The following is a 17726-nucleotide window of genomic DNA, read 5'->3' on the forward strand; positions in this document are numbered from 1 at the left end:
AGGTCGTGAGCTTACACCTTACAAGTCACAATTACCTCGTGAGGACGTACACGAGAATTTAATTACATATTTTTCTCGCAATGTCATTTTCACTACAGATATACTTCAAACAAAATGAATTATCTGACGAAAAAATCAGTTTTATATATCACAACTACAATACTTGGTTTTTACAAAGATCATCCAGAACAACATGCCGAATTTCTAATACATTACAATTAGATGCTGACAGGGGATTTAATTTACAAAAGACGTAAACAGATTGTCGTTTTCATTTCATTAAAGAAATTTATTATTACAAATTTATAATAGATAGATGTAGAAAATGATTTGGCAAACCCCTCGGTGGATCAAAATCGTGGTCCAGAATTTTCCACAGAATTTCATTCCACCTGGAAAGGAGGAGAGAGAGAGAGAGATAATAATAATATAATATATATATATATATATATAAAAGAAAGGTGAAATGCAGGTCCTTTTTCTATTTAATATTGTAAATATTGTGATAATGCTGGTCGCTTTTCATATTCTTTTTTCTGGCTCGGTGCGGACTGATATCTCCACTCTCAACGATCAAAAATGGAAAGGCCCACTTTTTCATTAGACGGATTCAGATTAGATCCTGCGCCAAGTAGGTGGAGGAAGGGTTGCATAGATTTTTCTCTTTCTCCTTTTGAGTTCGGAGTAAGTACTGTCTGCATTTTCAAGTCCCAACGGTTCCACAAATTTCTTCATTTGTGAAATTCGTTTTTCCAATCTCTCATCACGGAAAATTTCGAACCACTTTTAGCTGTGTTTTCCACGGGATGTGCAACCCTACGATTTTTATGACCAAAAATAGTCTTGTTCATATTCGGCAATCAATGTTTTGCAAGATCAGTTTTGATGGTACTAATGACACGCATTTGCAGCTGATGGGTTTCTCTCTCGACTAATCTGTGCTTTTTCTGTGGAGTATCTGTTCTTCTACAACATTCTCTTTTATTTCCTATATTCCCTTTCATATCTGATCTGGACGATTCTCTGGCACTCCACTTTGCACTGTTTGCTTTGTGTTGCTAAGCACTTGTTGCTAAACCTTGAAGAATCTGGTTGTGTATCGATTGATTAGGGGGCCATTCGTCTGTTTCTTTTTTGTTTTCAGGTTCGTTTACGAGATTGTTTCTCTTCATATGTAAAAGAATCATTGTGTAGGCTTGCACGCTGTCATCTGGGTATTTAGGTCACTGTGGCCGGGTCGTAACTTGAGATAGAGACAATTCCTGGGTATTTGGATTTATTTCAGAAATGGAAGATATAAGGCTGTAGGCCTGCCTCAGGGAGTCGGGGGTTTAAATAATGGGACCTCAAGGAGGAGCAATCCAAGAGCTAAAGACGGCGTCGTCTTTGGCTCGGCAAGGTTCCTTGTACAATCTGACTCTTGATGAGGTTCAGAACCAGCTTGGAAATTTAGCGAAACCACTAGGGAGTATGAATCTGGACGAGCTGCTCAAGAGTGTGTGGACCGCTGAAGCTGGTCAGGGTCAGGCCTCTGGGTTGGATTCTCCTTCTGGTCAGCTTGCATCAGAGTCGTCCCTGAATCGACAGGGAAGCCTCACGTTATCTGGGGATCTTAGCAAGAAGACTGTTGAAGAGGTTTGGAAAGATATCCTGGAGAAGAAAAGCATTAATCTTGATAGGAAAGCTCAAGGCAGGCAGCCTACACTCGGTGAGATGACCCTAGAGGACTTTCTGTTGAAGGCAGGAGTGGCTGCAGAATCTCTCAATACAAAGAATGATGCTGTCATGTCTGGAGTTGATTCAAATGTGGCTTCCATGCAGAATATGTCACAGCATGCTCATTGGTTGCAATACCAGCTGCCTCCAGTTCAGCAGCCATCCCAGCACCCCCTTCAAAATCAACACAATATAATGGCTGGTTTCATGGCTGGTCCTGCAATTCAACCATCTTTCCCAGTTTCAGTTTTGGATCCAACCTACTCTGAGACCATGGTGAATATGTCACCATCTTCTTTGATGGGTACAATGTCAGATTCACAAGCTTCAGGTCGGAAAAGGTTGGCATCTGGCGATGGGGCTGAAAAAACAGTGGAAAGGAGGCAGAAGAGGATGATTAAAAATAGGGAATCTGCTGCTCGATCACGGGCAAGAAAGCAGGTTAAATCATTTATATGATGTAGTTTCTTTGAGGCTACTTGTTTTTTCATAGTTGATATAAGATTGATATCTTGGTCAATTGGCAGGCTTATACAAATGAACTGGAGATTAAAGTTAAGCGTCTAGAAATGGAGAATGAAAGGCTTAGAAGACTCCATGTATGTTGCGGTGCTTGTCACTTTGCATGCTTGGTTTATTCTACTTTTCTGATATTTCTTGGTTTGATTACCTCTTCCTGTCATTTTGATGGGGTTGATAAGACTTCATCTGGTTGCTTGTTTGCAACATGTCTCAGTTTGCCTGTTTTTTTTCATATCTTGGATAAAGATGTAACATACAAAGTGTCAAAGTGTTGAGAGTGCTAGGCATAAATGTTTTGGATAAAGATACTCTAAACTGCATTTTGCATTTGAATGGTAGCTTGTGAGGAAAGAAAAAAAAAGTCAGTTATAGTTGAATTTGTGTATTGTAGAAGCTACTAAAGATCAATTCTTGTCCGGGTGAGAACTCATTTACTTGAATTTTATCGTAAAGTTGAACAGCTTGCGCTTTATTCTTTAATGTAAGGAGCTGAGTTTATATTTTTTATATGTCTGGAATTTGGAATGTGATGGAATAAGCTTTAGAGAATAATGGAACATGTATGTGCTGAACTGGCCTATTCAACTTCTAGTTGTTTATGATGTTTAGTGTTAAGAAGGAATTTGACAGATAAATTCTTTTAGTAAAAAAAAGGATATTGGGCGAATGTAGTAACTAAGTTGACGTTAAAATTTTAGGATAGGTCGTTGATCTTAAGTTCTTAACTGTGATTTTCATGATACTTATGAACTATCCATTGTTACATTTGATCCCCTGTTTTCATATATATCTGCATTTTTCTTGGCAATTTAACTACGTTTTTAAAAAAAAAAAAATTCTGCGGGTGAAGCGAAATTTCCTCATTCTTCTGTAGAACTAGTATGCATCATGACGGTGATTGTTGATTGTATACATGCAGAAAACCTTCTTGTTTGCTCCTGCTGTTGTTTCCATGTGTGGTTGTTATTCATCTTTTTGAAATCATGTAAACTAAGTAGAGAAATCAATTGGGGAAGGATGTTACCACAGTAATTGGACTGTATAAGCAGTTTATTATCAAACAAGAAATTTATCTGTGGAAGAAAATTTTGTGGCGTGCTAAATTTTGACACACTGCTGTTGTTCTTCGATGTGCTGGTCAATAACACAATATTGAAGCACAAAGCGTGTAATGAATGCAGTGTCCATATAACTTGTTAGATACAACACGCAAGATGATTCATCTTCATGTTGGTGAACTCTTTCATTTGCAGATGCAGGAGATGGAGAGGACATTGCCGCGTGCTCCCCCACCTGAGCCTAAGCATCAACTTCGCAGAACGAATTCAGCGTCATTTTGACATTGTTGCTAATAAATGATAGCTCTCATTTGCATTACTTAACTCCCGAGTTTGCTTGCAATCGGAAGATTGTGTCTCTGGGTGGCATTTCGCTCGAAGCAAAGTATTTTTTGTTTGTGCTACTGTTAATCCTCTGCTAATGCATGTATTTTTTTGCATGTACATTTTTATGTTTGACTTCCAAGCTATGCAGCAGATCATCTCTATAAATATAACTGAATCTAATTTGGTGTTGTCTTGGCTCCATTACTGATTTCCCACTCTGTTCTTCATAGGCATCTTTCTTTTTGCCTTGTGGATTTCCATCTCAACCATTACTCCTTGTTTGAAGTTGGAACCCCTTGATTTCTATATGGGAATTTTGCTGCAATGGTTGACAGACGTGGTTACATATCTGCATGCCGCAATCTAGATGGCGAGAGAGGGACCTCTGAAGGGAAATGTTGGGTTAAGCGGGCAATCTTTTAAGCAGCTGGAATGACCGACTCGCCTGAAATGAGAGTGACCACGGTTATTTTAAGACAAGCTACATTCAGAAAATTTAAGCAAGTGGTCAAAATTTTTTGGGAAAATTATTTTGGGCAATATAGTGCCTGTTTGAATAGATGATATAATCAATTTTAAAAGTCAAAAATATAGTTTTATGAAAATATATTCAAATATTCATTACATGTCAATTTTTTTTAAAAAAATATTCAAACATCATTTATGCATGTTGAAATCAATTATAAACTAAAAATCATGACTTTTTTAAAAATATCTAAGCACTTTAGGAAGAATTTGGATATATTTTTACAAAATTATGATTTCATATGATTTTCAATTTTGTTTTTTTAATTCTACTTAAAATTAATCTTATTGATCAATTTTATAAATTAATTATATCACATAATATAATAAATTACATTCAAAATTAATCATATTAATCTAACTAGTAAACTACTCGTGCAATGCATGAATTTTATATTACAATTTTTGTGAAGAATTGTTAATCTTGTAGGAAGATGTTTCTTAAAAGAATAACTTGTAACAAATACTTTTGATCTCCATATCATCTTATATGTAGTGGGATTATATAATTATTGCCATGAATATTAAATATGTATATTAGAGTAAAGTAAATGATAGAAATTAAATGCACACTGTGTAAATGAATACGATGGAAAATAAATTAACAAAAATTTATAATTTGTTAAATCAAATTGCCAAAGATTTCTCTATAAGTGGTATTAGAAGTTTTATCTGCAAATAACCATCCTTATTAAGAATTAATATTTTCAAACCCTTAATTCCTACTTCAAACATGAGAAACAATATCATATAATTGATCGTGGGGTGAGAACAGGATGAGACAAGCACAAACCAACATAACGTTTAGAAAATTTGTAGAGTACATGCCATTAAGTAAATATATGTCCCCATTATCTTTTACAACACCATCAAAGCTCAAGTACACAACTTCATCACTAAAAAGTGGGGACAACATATACCTATTTGCTTCTTTAATCCTAGTCAAAATAGGAGTTAATATAGCCATATCTCTAAGATTCAAAGAATTATAGACATTGTTAAGGATAATCCAAAAAAGCTGAATCGATGATGGATTTTATTAGGTTATCCAAACCTTCCAATAATAAATTCAGTGGGGATCTTAATATTCATAGATCTTTCATTAATTCTAATAGCAATCCAATCATCAATTGATAATCTAGTATGCAAAATATTAAAGAACACTAATAGATGCCCTAGTATTTGTTGCTAGAAGTCATATGTTTCTTATTAGTTTAAGGAGTTGACAATTATCTTATATGTACGAAGGGTTAATGGTGGCAAGAAAAAAAATCATCTCTCAACCTACTTGGAATAACATGAAAAATTTGCTTAAAATCTCAACGAAACATAATAACTTTTCCTTTAAAGGGAAAGATAGTCAATTAATGGTCATTTAATTTTAAAATATCCTTTAAACATATGTTAAGAGCTTTGAAACAAAACTTATGTGTCATTAGAGCCTTATGCTATATTAACAACTTCAATATAGTAATTAACAATTTTAGTTTAAGTATTAATAATATGGTCATAACTTCAATTCAGTCATCCAATAACAAATATATTTATTATATTAACAATTTTACCTTTGTTATTGACAACTTTAACTTAAGTTTTAACAATTACGTTGTCTACTATTTTGTAGAGTGTTAGAAACATAATTATTAACAAAATTACTCCATTTTGCAATACTATTTTGTCATTTACTTATTTTAAAGAAATTTATTTGTCATTTTTCAAAAAATATATATGTATATGTATGTTACTATATTGTACTTATATTTTAAATTTTTTAGTTTTGTCACTAACAATACTGGGTTAGTTATCAACTCGATTCTTGATCTTTATGCATTAAGATTGGAACCAACCAACTTGATATAAAATATAAGTTTGGTCTTCTTTTAGAAACATGATCATTATCAAATAAATTTAAAATAACAAATAAATTTTATATACTATCTCCATCTATAATTATTTTCTCTTAAAAAATAATATTTTTAAATTATAAGAACTCAATGATTATGTATTATTTTAGAAAAAAATTAATATTTTGAATTAAAATAATATATTGATTTTTAATATTTTTTATGATAATGATAAAGTAATTTATATTAGGTATGACACATGAAGAAATATAATCTTATAAATTCAACTAATTAATAAAAATTCTAAATAATGCTCACTAACAACTTTTCTTCATTTAATTATTAATGTCTCAAACAAACCACTACATAATGGATATGATAATGATATTAAATATTTTTAAATACTTTTTAATTGCTCACAAGTATTTTCTTTATTGGAGACAATCTTATGTTAGGAAATAAAATTGGACATCTCTCCCAATTGAGATTTGAAATATAACACAACTATTATTATTTAATAATAAATTTATCATTTTTTTATAGAATAAAAATCGATAGAAGAAGAAACGTTAAGGTAGATTTGATGTAAACAAATGAAAGACTAAATAAATATTACCAACATAAATACATGATAGGATTGAATGATAATTAGGAATTTAAGATGCACCTATCTACACGATAAACTCATAAATGATAGAATTAATTCAAGCTTGAATCATGAAATGAAATCATGGCCAAACTCATGTTTATTAATTTATAATTGGCATAGTATCTTCACTAGAGAAAATTTTGAATTTAAATTGCCAATTTAATTTAGTTATCGAATATGCTTGGATTTTAAACCTAAAGACATTTTCCTGAATAATAACATAATTTTTTTTCTTCTTTTATTTGTTAGACGTTAAAATAAAAGGTCAAAATCACCCCCATTGATTAATTGTATAGTTTAGATTTTTAAAGTTTAAAATTACTACCTACCTGACTAATTGCATAGTTTAGATATTTAATTGCTCTTTTCACAATAATCAATATCCTTCCCTTTAATTATGAGATATTGGATATTATGGATCTCCATCCAAATCTAAACAATTAAAATTCAAATCACGATACTTTATAATTATATAAAATAAATTAACAACATAAAATGAATTAATGTTCAAATAGGATTGTTTAAATTAAGGAAAATAAAAAATTGAAGAACATTAAAAAAATTAAGTGAAATAAAAAGCACAAAGGAGAAAACCAAACTTATATATAATATATTAAATAGCAAAAATTTCATATGCCTTTTTATTTCCATATGATATAGTATACAACTATATATTACATAGATATTAGATATATGGCATTAGATTATAATTGTGTAATCTCGTACCTTTTTTAAATAATGTTGTTGTTACACTTGAGTGATCATTTGAACTAATACGTTATTTCTTAATTATTAAAACTGGTGTCATTTAGAAGGTAGAATAATTATGACATTTTTACTTTGTATGATTAATTAAATAAAATAAATTAGAATATAAAATAAATTTGTATTTGTATTTGAGCTGATAACAATTTTGAAGTTAGTCTCAAGAGATTTGAATTTAAAAAGCTTATTTATATTATGTAATTAGATGATGTTTTTTATATGTGCAGATTAGATAATTATTTTTTTTAATTTGAAACATGTAAGATTTATTGAAACAGATTAAAAGAAAATAAAATTAAAATTTAACGTTTAATCCATTTTAAATTGGTTCGAAGATTATGGGATTGATTAAAAAATTATTCTAAGCATGCATTTTATTTTGATTATATGGTTTTTAAGTTAATAAGCTATCAATTTTAAATTTGGAAATGGCATGCATAAATATTGAAATTTGATTATATTTGACATAAATAATCACATATATTGAATCTTATCAAGTTTCATTTAAATTTTAACATTTGAAATCATTTCTAGATTATATAAAATAAGTTGATAACATATACTGAAGTGATGTTCGGTTAGGAGCTCATAAGAATATTCAAGTGACCAAATTTGAATCTCAAATATTCAAATTATATCATTAACAACTTTTTTATTTTATATAAATAATAATTAAAAGGTCAAACAAAAAACTACCCGCCAATCAACAATTAAACTTAACTCTTGAAGCATAGAATTGCATAAAAGACTGTGAAATAAAAATTTTTGGAATGTATAGATAAAAAATATTTTTTAAAATATATCCTAATTTTTATAGTCCTTTTTATTTTTAATTTTTGTCATTAGTTTCTTGATTTAGTGAAACACTAATTCAATACTATTTGAGTTCTTAAATGCATTTTTATTTGGCATTCTTTAAATACAAATCACTTAAATCACAATATGCCACTCTTTTTTCGTTGTGTTGATAGTACGAATTATGTGAATATCATGTGTTAAAGCTATAGATAATATGAAAATTTAAGATACACATATTGCAAATAAGAAAATAGATAAATTAAACTTTAAACAATATCTAACAAAACAAGGAGCATAAAAAATAAATTGGAGAATACTTGGTAGCAAAATAAAATTGAAGAGGTTATAGCCATTGGTCAAATTCAAGGACATATGAAATGCAACATTAGCAACCTTAGTTATTTATAAGTAGTATAATATAAATTAATTCTAAAAAATTAATTCAAATTAATGTAAAATAAATGAATAAGCTTTTGTGAAAATAAACATATATTAGTTATTAATAAAATTAACATTAACTGAATATCATATTATGGTTTGAAAATTTGAAATTACATAGAATAAAATTCACATTAAGTATATCCTATTATCAAAAAACTGTTATAAAAATAAACATATATTACATATATTATATTTAAAATTTAAATTATATTAATAAAATATAAAATCCAAACCATATTTGATGAGCCCATGTTTTCATATGAAAGCATTGAGTATGCATATTTTGGTGAAAATAATACATAAAGTACAAATAGACTTGCTGTGATTATAAACAACGTTTACTTATTTAACCTTCATATTTCCATCATATCCACATCTCTCCAACATAACAAGTCTAACTTAACATGTTTCATACAAATAAAGTATAATGCTACATATATATTTCATTAAATAAAGTGAAAAAACAAAGTTTAAGATAGGAAAAGTTTCTAAATAAATAAGGTATTATATAAGGGCATTAAATAAAGTTTTCAAATAGATAGGAAAAGTTTAAGATAAAATATTATCTTAATTGTGCTAAATAAAGTTTTTGAATAAAAAATTTAGAAAGTTTAATAACATACCCACTAAGTAATTATCATTCATTGCCTCTCTATATACAATATCTAAAATATTGACAAATTTAAACCTAAAACAATGGATAGAACTTGTCTTAGGATGCAGCTTCACAGTAGTTAAGTATATGAAGCTAATCTTATATGAATGATTTGTTATCTAATACAATCCAAAGCATTGGGAGATCCTAAATTTTAAAATTTCACATTCTTAAATAGATGCAACCTATCTCTAAAACATTAAGAAAAAAAAGCTTCCAAATGACTACAAAAATATGCCAATTCTTTTTCATTGTATTGTATAGATCTCAAATGTAGAAGTCATGAATAATATAATAATAGTTGATAGGAGAATAAACCTAATATGATTATAAAAGTGAGTGGACGTAGAATTGTAAAATGTGATATTGCTTAGCCTAGTAATTTATAATTGAATAATTTTGAATTGAGAGGGAAAATGAAGGGGAGATTTTTTAAAATCATGATATATATTAAATACTAATTTTTGTAATGATAGATATCTAAAGTGATCCCAAATTAATTTGAATTCAAAAATCAATTATCACTTACCATATATATATATATTGTAAATCCTAAACGAAGTTAATATTTTCAAACCATGCAATACTAAATATTTATATCAAACAATTAAAATTAATATTTTTAAATGTAAATAATTGATAATATACATTTCCTTATTTATAAAAAATATGTATTTTACTATTTTTAAACCCATAATTGCATATTAAATATTTAGATAGATTGATCTTAATTTGACTTTAAATAAATAGATATCTATATTTTATTATATGATACAAATTTTTTGAAATCATGAGAATAAATCTAAATATTCAAACACAAATTATTTTTTCAAAACATTTATATATATATATATATATATATTAATTTAAATTTAAATTCAAATAGATAAATACACTCACAATCATATGAACCTTGATTTTCAGCAAATCTTCAGGATAGATAAAAATTTTTAAAAATGATGATGACAGATGGAAATTTTAAATAGAGATTATTTTTTCTAAATTTTAAAATAAATAGATATTAATTTAAATTTAAATATGATCATATTTGAATTTTAAATAGGTAAAAATGAATTTTTATATGCATATAAAATTAATAATTTATCCCACACCTAACTCTAAAATTGAATAATATATTTTGTATACATTAAAAAATGATAAATCATCCCAAACCTAATCTCAAACATGACTCTAAAGCACAGAATTGTAGGAAAGGTATCTCAAATCACAGAATTGCAACAAACCTAAAAATAAATACGTGACATTCTCTTATAGTTTTTAATCCTACTTATATATATATATATATATATACAATGATGGATATCCAAATGCATACTTAGATTTTTGTCTATAAATGTTTAATAAAAAAGTATCTTTTGTTGAAATTAATGTATGCCTTAGGAAAAATAATTTTGGCAAATGTGAATAGACAATTTTGGTTAAAGGGAAAATTTTTCTTAGAAGTTTTTTTTTACTATATTTAATTGGTATTCTTAACTTTTGATTGGGGCAATATTGGTCTAAAAATTTAAAATAAAAAGGGTGCAATTTTATCTTAAAGCAATGTTTGACCAATTTTGATTGTTCGTTGAAAATTCTTATTAAGATTAAAGAGTAATTTTACTCTAGAAGCTTTTTTAAAAGAGCAATTAATATCCTAAACTTTTAATTAAAGTAATGTTTTTGAGTTATCATTGATCAAATCATAAGAAAATTCTAACAATCCATTATTGTTGTTAAAAATGGTTGTTATTTCTAGATTTTGATGTGAGGTTTTACCCGAGATTACTTAAACACAAAATTAACTCTACCTAAAACACTCCACATATTCTTTAAAGTCTAGACTTTCCCTTATCTTGCTCATATGAGCATGTCTCGGCTTGCACATACTTAAATACAAACTTGTTCAGACCTGTTCATGAACAACAAAGATTAGCCTAGATTTGGATTTAGAAGCGTTTAGCTTAATTCAGCCAAAAGTCTTCTTTTGATTTTAAATTATTAAATCTTTGTTTTGATTGAAAGTTAAAATTTGTCCCAAAAAAATTAAAAGTTAATCACCCAAAAACATTACATCAATCAAAAGTCTAAGATAAAATTATTCGTTCAAACAAACTTTCGAGTAAAAAGTGCCTATTAACACTCAAAATAACGATCAATGTTAGTCACATTTATTATAGAGAGATATTGCATCATCTTTGAAATTTTTGGAGTAACTTTGCACCAATTGAAAGTGAAAAATATCAATTGCATTTGGCGAAAAACTTTTAGAATACATTTGTCTTTTAAGCCAAAGAATTTTGACAAATGCCAATACTTACCAGAAAATTCACATTTGTTACAGAGGAGAGGAGTTTCTAGAAATGGAGGAATTATCTTCTGTGCTCGCAAAGCGAATGAAATCTAAGTCGTTTAAATCAATACTGAATGGTTTAGATTTGACATTTTTTTACTTTTGTATTTTTAATAATTTTTAATGGATATAAAATTGCCCTTTAACTTAGAATTTTGATAAATATCCATACTTGCCAAAAAGTTCACATTTGCTATGCAGGAAAGGAGTTTCTAGAATAGGAGGAATTATCTCTCGTGATTGAGCAAATGAAATTTGGATTTTTCAAATTAGTACGAGATGGTCTAGATTAGATTTTTTTTTACTTTTATATTTTAATTATTGTTTTCATAGATATAAAATTTAAATAAATATAATCTTTTAACTTTCATTTTTTAAAAAAAATGAATTTATCAACAAATATTGATAAATTTAAAACTCTGAATCTTAGATGTCTAAATTAGATCTGCATGAAAAATCTGACCCACAAAAGGACAGGGAGGGGATTTTCGCCATTCATACGACTTATAGTGTTACACAGCTACAATTTCTTTTTATCTTTTTTTTGGGGGGGGGGGGGGGCACTGCTTGCTTGTTTTAATCTTGTTTCCCTCCTGAACAACTTTATTCCCCGACCATTTGTGAAAGTATTATGCATAATTTCTGACTATTTCTGAAAGTATTATGCATCGTTTCTTTGTTCTTTCTGGATACAATTACCCATATATATCGTTTCTGGAAAGCACATCTCGGAGCAGTTTAGTCCTTTAGCTGAATAAATGTTCATTTTACCCACTTTTGTATCTAATTGGATTTATCCCTCGTGTTACAGTACTGAAATGAGAAAATTTAAGTAAAATAAGACTTGTTATTGTTATTATTATAAATAAACAAGTTACAGTACTCAAGTGTGGAGGAAGAGAAAAGACGACCTGTTGACATATTCATAAAGGAAATGAAGGTATGATCCATCTTTTAATAAAATTTGACACCAGATACGGCTATACTTGTGGCCCTACTAGCATGCAAGACAACACCCCATTGTTCACCTTTTCACTCTACTAAATCCACAACAATCTCACCAGACGTGTCTCTTCTTAACTTCGTCATTGTTTTTCCCCCGATTAAAAGGCAATAGCTTCCCCCTTATACATATCATTACCTATGAAAAACGTTAATCTCGCCGTCGCTGTCCTTTTGATATTGCCAAGTGCAGCAAATTAACAGAACAATTATTAAGCATCCTGCCTCCAACAATTCAGCAGCCGCATGCACGATCACTGTCAAATGTCGATGCATTCCTATTGCGCGTGAGAGCAGTTTTCCCAACTCTCACCAGCTACAACAGGAGAAGAATGGATTGACTATTACCAGTTACACCTACAACATATATACAAGTGGATTGCGTACATAAGCATGTTTTTTGTTTTGTATCTTCTACCATAAAAATACAACAGGTATGACAAACCCAGTGTTGAGTTGCAAATGGGACCTACTCCATACTAACCCCCCCCCTTTTCCATCCTTTTTGAATCCAGCTTCTGAACGAACTCTAAATCACTGACAATGAAATCAATCTTCTGTGCAATCTTTGTTGGCAGCTGGGAGGGTCCTGATGACATTCTCGAAGCCATCATTAATTCTCTGTTTCTTCAACGGGGACTGTGTCTCTGCTGAGGCATCACCTGAAGGTTCTGACTGCGAAGGATCTTGCTCGTCTTTTGAAGATGGTATTGTTTCCGAAGCTCTCAAGGTATTACCTAGTTTCTGCTGCTCCTCTATGATCTTCTGCAAGTATTTACCCTGTGCTTCAATCCTCATTTGTAACTGCTTTTGAACCTGGAATTTTATTGAAGCAAATCAAAAGGAATCATCGTTAGCAGCCATGTCGCTTTTTTCACAACTGATAGATGGGATTCAAGAGTCACAAGGCTATGAAATCTCAAATGCAGCATGCATCTTCATTACACAATATGACACTAGTCTTAAAATGGCACATAAATCAGAAGTCTCACATGGTTATACCAAAAATCTGATGTTATACCAAAAATCTGATAAGTTTGATATCCCACCAGCATGTTAGCGCATAACTTGCTGATCAAACAAAAAATATACGGTATGTATACTTAAAAGAAAGACAAATGATTTTAAAGATAAATACTGAAGAAGTATTTCTTTTCAACCTATCACCATAACGGAATGATTAGGAAATGAGGTGAATGAAGAAGGCCATTCACATTGCATCTGGACTAATCATGTTTACTGATAAGCTTAATGTATAACTGGAACTCAAGTTTCAACCAATCATACGAATGCTTTTTCCTCTTTAACATACATTCGACATGCTCAAACTTCTTAAAACCCAGAGAGATCCAACTCCATGGCTATGAAGCATGAACATTCAAAATGAGTTGTGTATGCGACCAATTCATGTATGACAATATCACATGGCGGCTTGACAGAATTTATGAGACCCTTAAATTATAACCAGAGTAGCGATGCACATCCACCGTGTTATGAAATTATAAACCTACAAGCTAGGATGAGGTGGAATATCCCCTTCTAAACAACAAAGCATAAATAGGTTACAGAAATAGTCTATATATATATATATATTTTAACAATAACAATCTAGTATTCAATATTACTAATCCAAATCTAACCATTATCAAACATTGAATAGGGGTAGCTTTATCAACATGATTTCCCCCCCAATCTACAAGATATTTTTTATGGGACAATACAGCTTTTAGTTCCCAGAGTTTTGGTGAATTTGGGTCAAGGTCCCTATAGTTTTTCATCAAAGAATTAGCTCTTGGATTTATGGTTAAGTTGATCAAGGTCCTTGGAGATGAATGTGTCGTGGCAATGATGTTTTAGTAACAGTAGGGAATGTGGCCAAAGTTGACCACAATTCCAATGATTGATTCCTTAATAAAAAATAAAAAAAAAAACAACAGGGACCTCAATCCAACCTGACCACAATAATAGAAACTGTTTTCCTTTTTTTAATTGATGAGCAGAAATAAAAGAGGAGCTATCCATGCTAACAACAGGGAGTTTCAGGAAATTTTTGCCACTGCTCACTCTATTTGATTTATGCCTGTTTCCCATTTTCAACTTCAGTCTGTATTATCTTTTTTTCCCCAGCTCTTCTGTTCTTTCAGTCAACATCTATTTCTAATCTTCCTATACAAAAACAGAAGGGGGAAAAACTAAAACGGCTTGCTGGATTAATCAAAGTCTTCAAATTTAGGCAATAGGAAAGAGTAAGGAAAGGTACCAAACCTCTAGCTGTTCATGGAGACGTTTCTGAACCTCCATCTGCATCCTCAGAGCATCACTGATTTGCAATCCCCTGAAGGCCATGTAGGTTCTATAAATTGTTACCAGCAGAGGTGCAACGAGTTGAAAGCAAAGAGACATTTTAGAAAGTATAATTAACAATTGAACACAGAGATACCCACGGGGAAGAATCTGTGCCAGATACAGTGTCTCCAGAATTCCTTTTCTCATCCTTAGACTCTGAAATTCAAGAAGAGAATTCTCAGACCTTCAAATTAGCAAGAAATGAAAATGCAATTATATTTTTAGTAGATATTATCCCTCTCAGAATAAAGATAAGGCCAAAAGAAAGAAAAAAAAACACTTCACCATCAGCCGAAGACTCCGGCAGGTACTTTGCAAGGCGGTATTTCTGCACAGTGTAACGACAGAGAAAAATTAAAATCAGTTTTAAAATAAACAAACGGGCATTTCATGTGCCTGTATACCTACAATGGTTGATTTGGTGACACTACCTGTAAATGGCTTTTCACATGATAAATTGTGAGTCCAGGTACGCCCATAACCCTCAGAACACCTTTTGGAGTCGCCCCTGTTAGGAATAAATGGAATATCACGAGAGAAATCACAACTTCAGAAAATGTGCTAATCTGAAGCAGATCAACCCGCTAAAGAAGTAAAGGGAAAAGGCAAATGAGTAGCAATTAATAGCATAGAATCTACTTCAAATTGACTTCACCCACAAGATAGAAAAAGCAACCAGGAGTAGTTAGAAGACCTAAATGGCTAACAATTGGCTCACAGTGGAATGTAAACCCTTCAATTATTGATCTGAAGATTCTGATCAATAAAAGAGAAATTGCATTAAGCCATTCCAGAAAAATAAGATTTTGAAGGTGAACGGAGTTTAAAAAGAAGCATAATTTAAGAGCCATTTATGACAAAGTTAATATAAACGATTCAATCTGCATTTACCATGAAAAAAAAAAATTAAATAACCATTTTGTGTCCCATGAAGTGCAACATGGTGTCGTCAATAAGTGTGCAATTAAGATCTACCAATACGTCAAAAACTTCCAAAAGTTAAGGAATTGAACTATCAAAACTTCAAGAAAAGGAAAAACCATCTTTGATATGTTGCACTAAGTGGTGCAAGCATATACCATACATGCTCCGACTGACTTATGTTAAGTGCAAGGCTTGGCGCCACAGTAGATCCATAATGGGGAGAAATCAGAAGAACAGCAAATATTTCCTTCAAAACATTCTCATTCGTACAGGTTTTCCCGAAGATTATAATTAACTAATAAAAAAAGTAGTGACTTTGACGAATTTATATCTGATGCTAACAACAAATTGTTCATCATCCCAAAGATGTGATAATACAATACTCATAAGAGATACCCACTATCTGGTCCACCCAGTTGCGTAATGGCATCCACAAACCGGTCATGAAGATCTGACGTCCACCTTAATCGTTGTTTTCCACTTCCTCCCACAGGTGTGGCATTTTTTACTGCAGGTACACTCAAATCCGGTATACTTGCAAGCTGCTCAGCACCACCTTGAGCTTTATTTGGGACGACAGTGCCCGGGGGAAACTTCTTTGCGTGATACATAATTATACTGACTACAGTGTTAAAAAAAAAGGAGGAATAACTTTTGGTTCAGAAACAATAAAATTAAATCGTTAAATTAGGGCAACCTCACTGCCTAGTGTAACAATAAGAATACCCTCTATACATGGAGTGACATAGAAGCCTTGCACATAGCCTTCGATAACCAAGTTGATATTAACTACATCTTTTGGGAAAGAAAGAAAGAAAAATCTTTGGCAAATTTTATTGGATGCTATAATCCGCATCATAAAGGGAAAGATTTTCACGAGAATTTCAACAAAAAGCACCAGACACCACTTCGCTACAATCTTACCCCCAAACTTGAGATTAGACCACAGAATCCGAACGGAGAGATGGTAAGACAACAGATACACAACCTCCGGAAGACCTAGGAGCACTCATACTTCAATCCAGAAACACGTATAGGGACGAAGAGACCGACAGAACCGGAGAAGTCAGGATCGGAAAGTGATCAATTAACGAAGCGGGGCAGCTCCGAAGTGGTAAAGAGTATGTTTCAGGCGTTGAAAATGGGGGAAGAGAAATTGAGGGTTGGCCGGGGAGGAAGGGAATCTAGGGGAGAAAAAGGAATTTTCCGGTGAAGTTTGGGGGATTGGGATTGAGATTCGTTGGTGTGTATGAGAGCTCTTTTTGTCTCGCAGGAAATGATTGGACTTCAGGGAGAGAGAATTCCATTAGAAACCCCAGCGGGGAGTTGAATAGACGGCGGCGTTTAAATGGACGAAACTAAGAGGTGGGTCCCACATCCCACGTTGCTTTCCCTGTGCTATTTGTCCTAGCCGGAGATAAGCGCCCCATTTGGAGGGAGTGAAAGATGACGAATAGAAAATGGAAATGACAAACGAGGCGAAAGGGAAAATTAGATAAGTAACACATGAAATTAAAAATTTAGTACCAACAGGATTGGTTTGTTAAAGAGATTATTTTTTTACAACATGACAAATTTAAATACTCGTTTAAATTTTTCTGATTACATTAATTGTCTGATTTTGATCATAGGATTGACTTTAATAAAAAAAACACTTCTATATTTTATTTATAAAATATTTTTAATATGTTTCATTAATAAGATTATAAAGGAAATAACTTTTAATAAAATTTGTTCTGTGCATTTGTAATTTGTAATATATGAAGATTGAAAAGGAGACGTTGTAATAATTTTTGTAATT

General features: G+C 31.1%; 2 protein-coding genes across 6 annotated transcripts; one reads left to right on the forward strand and one right to left on the reverse strand.

Moving 5' to 3' along the window:
- Positions 1–536: 536 nt before the first annotated feature.
- Positions 537–3811, forward strand: LOC129304432 (ABSCISIC ACID-INSENSITIVE 5-like protein 2). Of its 4 annotated transcripts, none has more exons than XM_054944082.1 (4): positions 537–684; positions 1145–2157; positions 2244–2315; positions 3492–3811. In XM_054944082.1, the coding sequence occupies exons 2-4, from the start codon at positions 1339–1341 to the stop codon at positions 3576–3578; spliced, it is 978 nt and encodes a 325-aa protein (XP_054800057.1). In that variant the 5' UTR covers positions 537–684; positions 1145–1338; the 3' UTR covers positions 3579–3811. The 4 variants fall into 4 exon arrangements, with proteins under 4 accessions (XP_054800057.1, XP_054800059.1, XP_054800058.1 ...); XM_054944084.1 differs by having other exon boundaries at positions 576–954; XM_054944083.1 differs by having other exon boundaries at positions 576–949.
- Positions 3812–12573: 8762 nt separating this feature from the next.
- On the reverse strand, positions 12574–17251 carry LOC129306349 (myb family transcription factor PHL7-like). 2 transcript variants are annotated; one of them, XM_054946898.1, is made up of 7 exons: positions 16850–17251; positions 16326–16547; positions 15433–15509; positions 15287–15329; positions 15100–15157; positions 14921–14990; positions 12574–13471 (listed from the first exon to the last, which is right to left on the reverse strand). In XM_054946898.1, exons 2-7 carry the CDS (start codon positions 16534–16536, stop codon positions 13205–13207), a joined length of 726 nt encoding a protein of 241 aa, XP_054802873.1. In that variant the 5' UTR covers positions 16537–16547; positions 16850–17251; the 3' UTR covers positions 12574–13204. The 2 variants fall into 2 exon arrangements, with proteins under 2 accessions (XP_054802873.1, XP_054802874.1); XM_054946899.1 differs by lacking the exon at positions 16850–17251 and having other exon boundaries at positions 16322–16514.
- Positions 17252–17726: the final 475 nt, after the last annotated feature.

This window comes from Prosopis cineraria, unplaced genomic scaffold, assembly GCF_029017545.1.
Source record: "Prosopis cineraria cultivar Desert tree isolate PC_DT_omini unplaced genomic scaffold, ASM2901754v1 PC3, whole genome shotgun sequence".
Taxonomy (NCBI): domain Eukaryota; kingdom Viridiplantae; phylum Streptophyta; class Magnoliopsida; order Fabales; family Fabaceae; genus Prosopis; species Prosopis cineraria.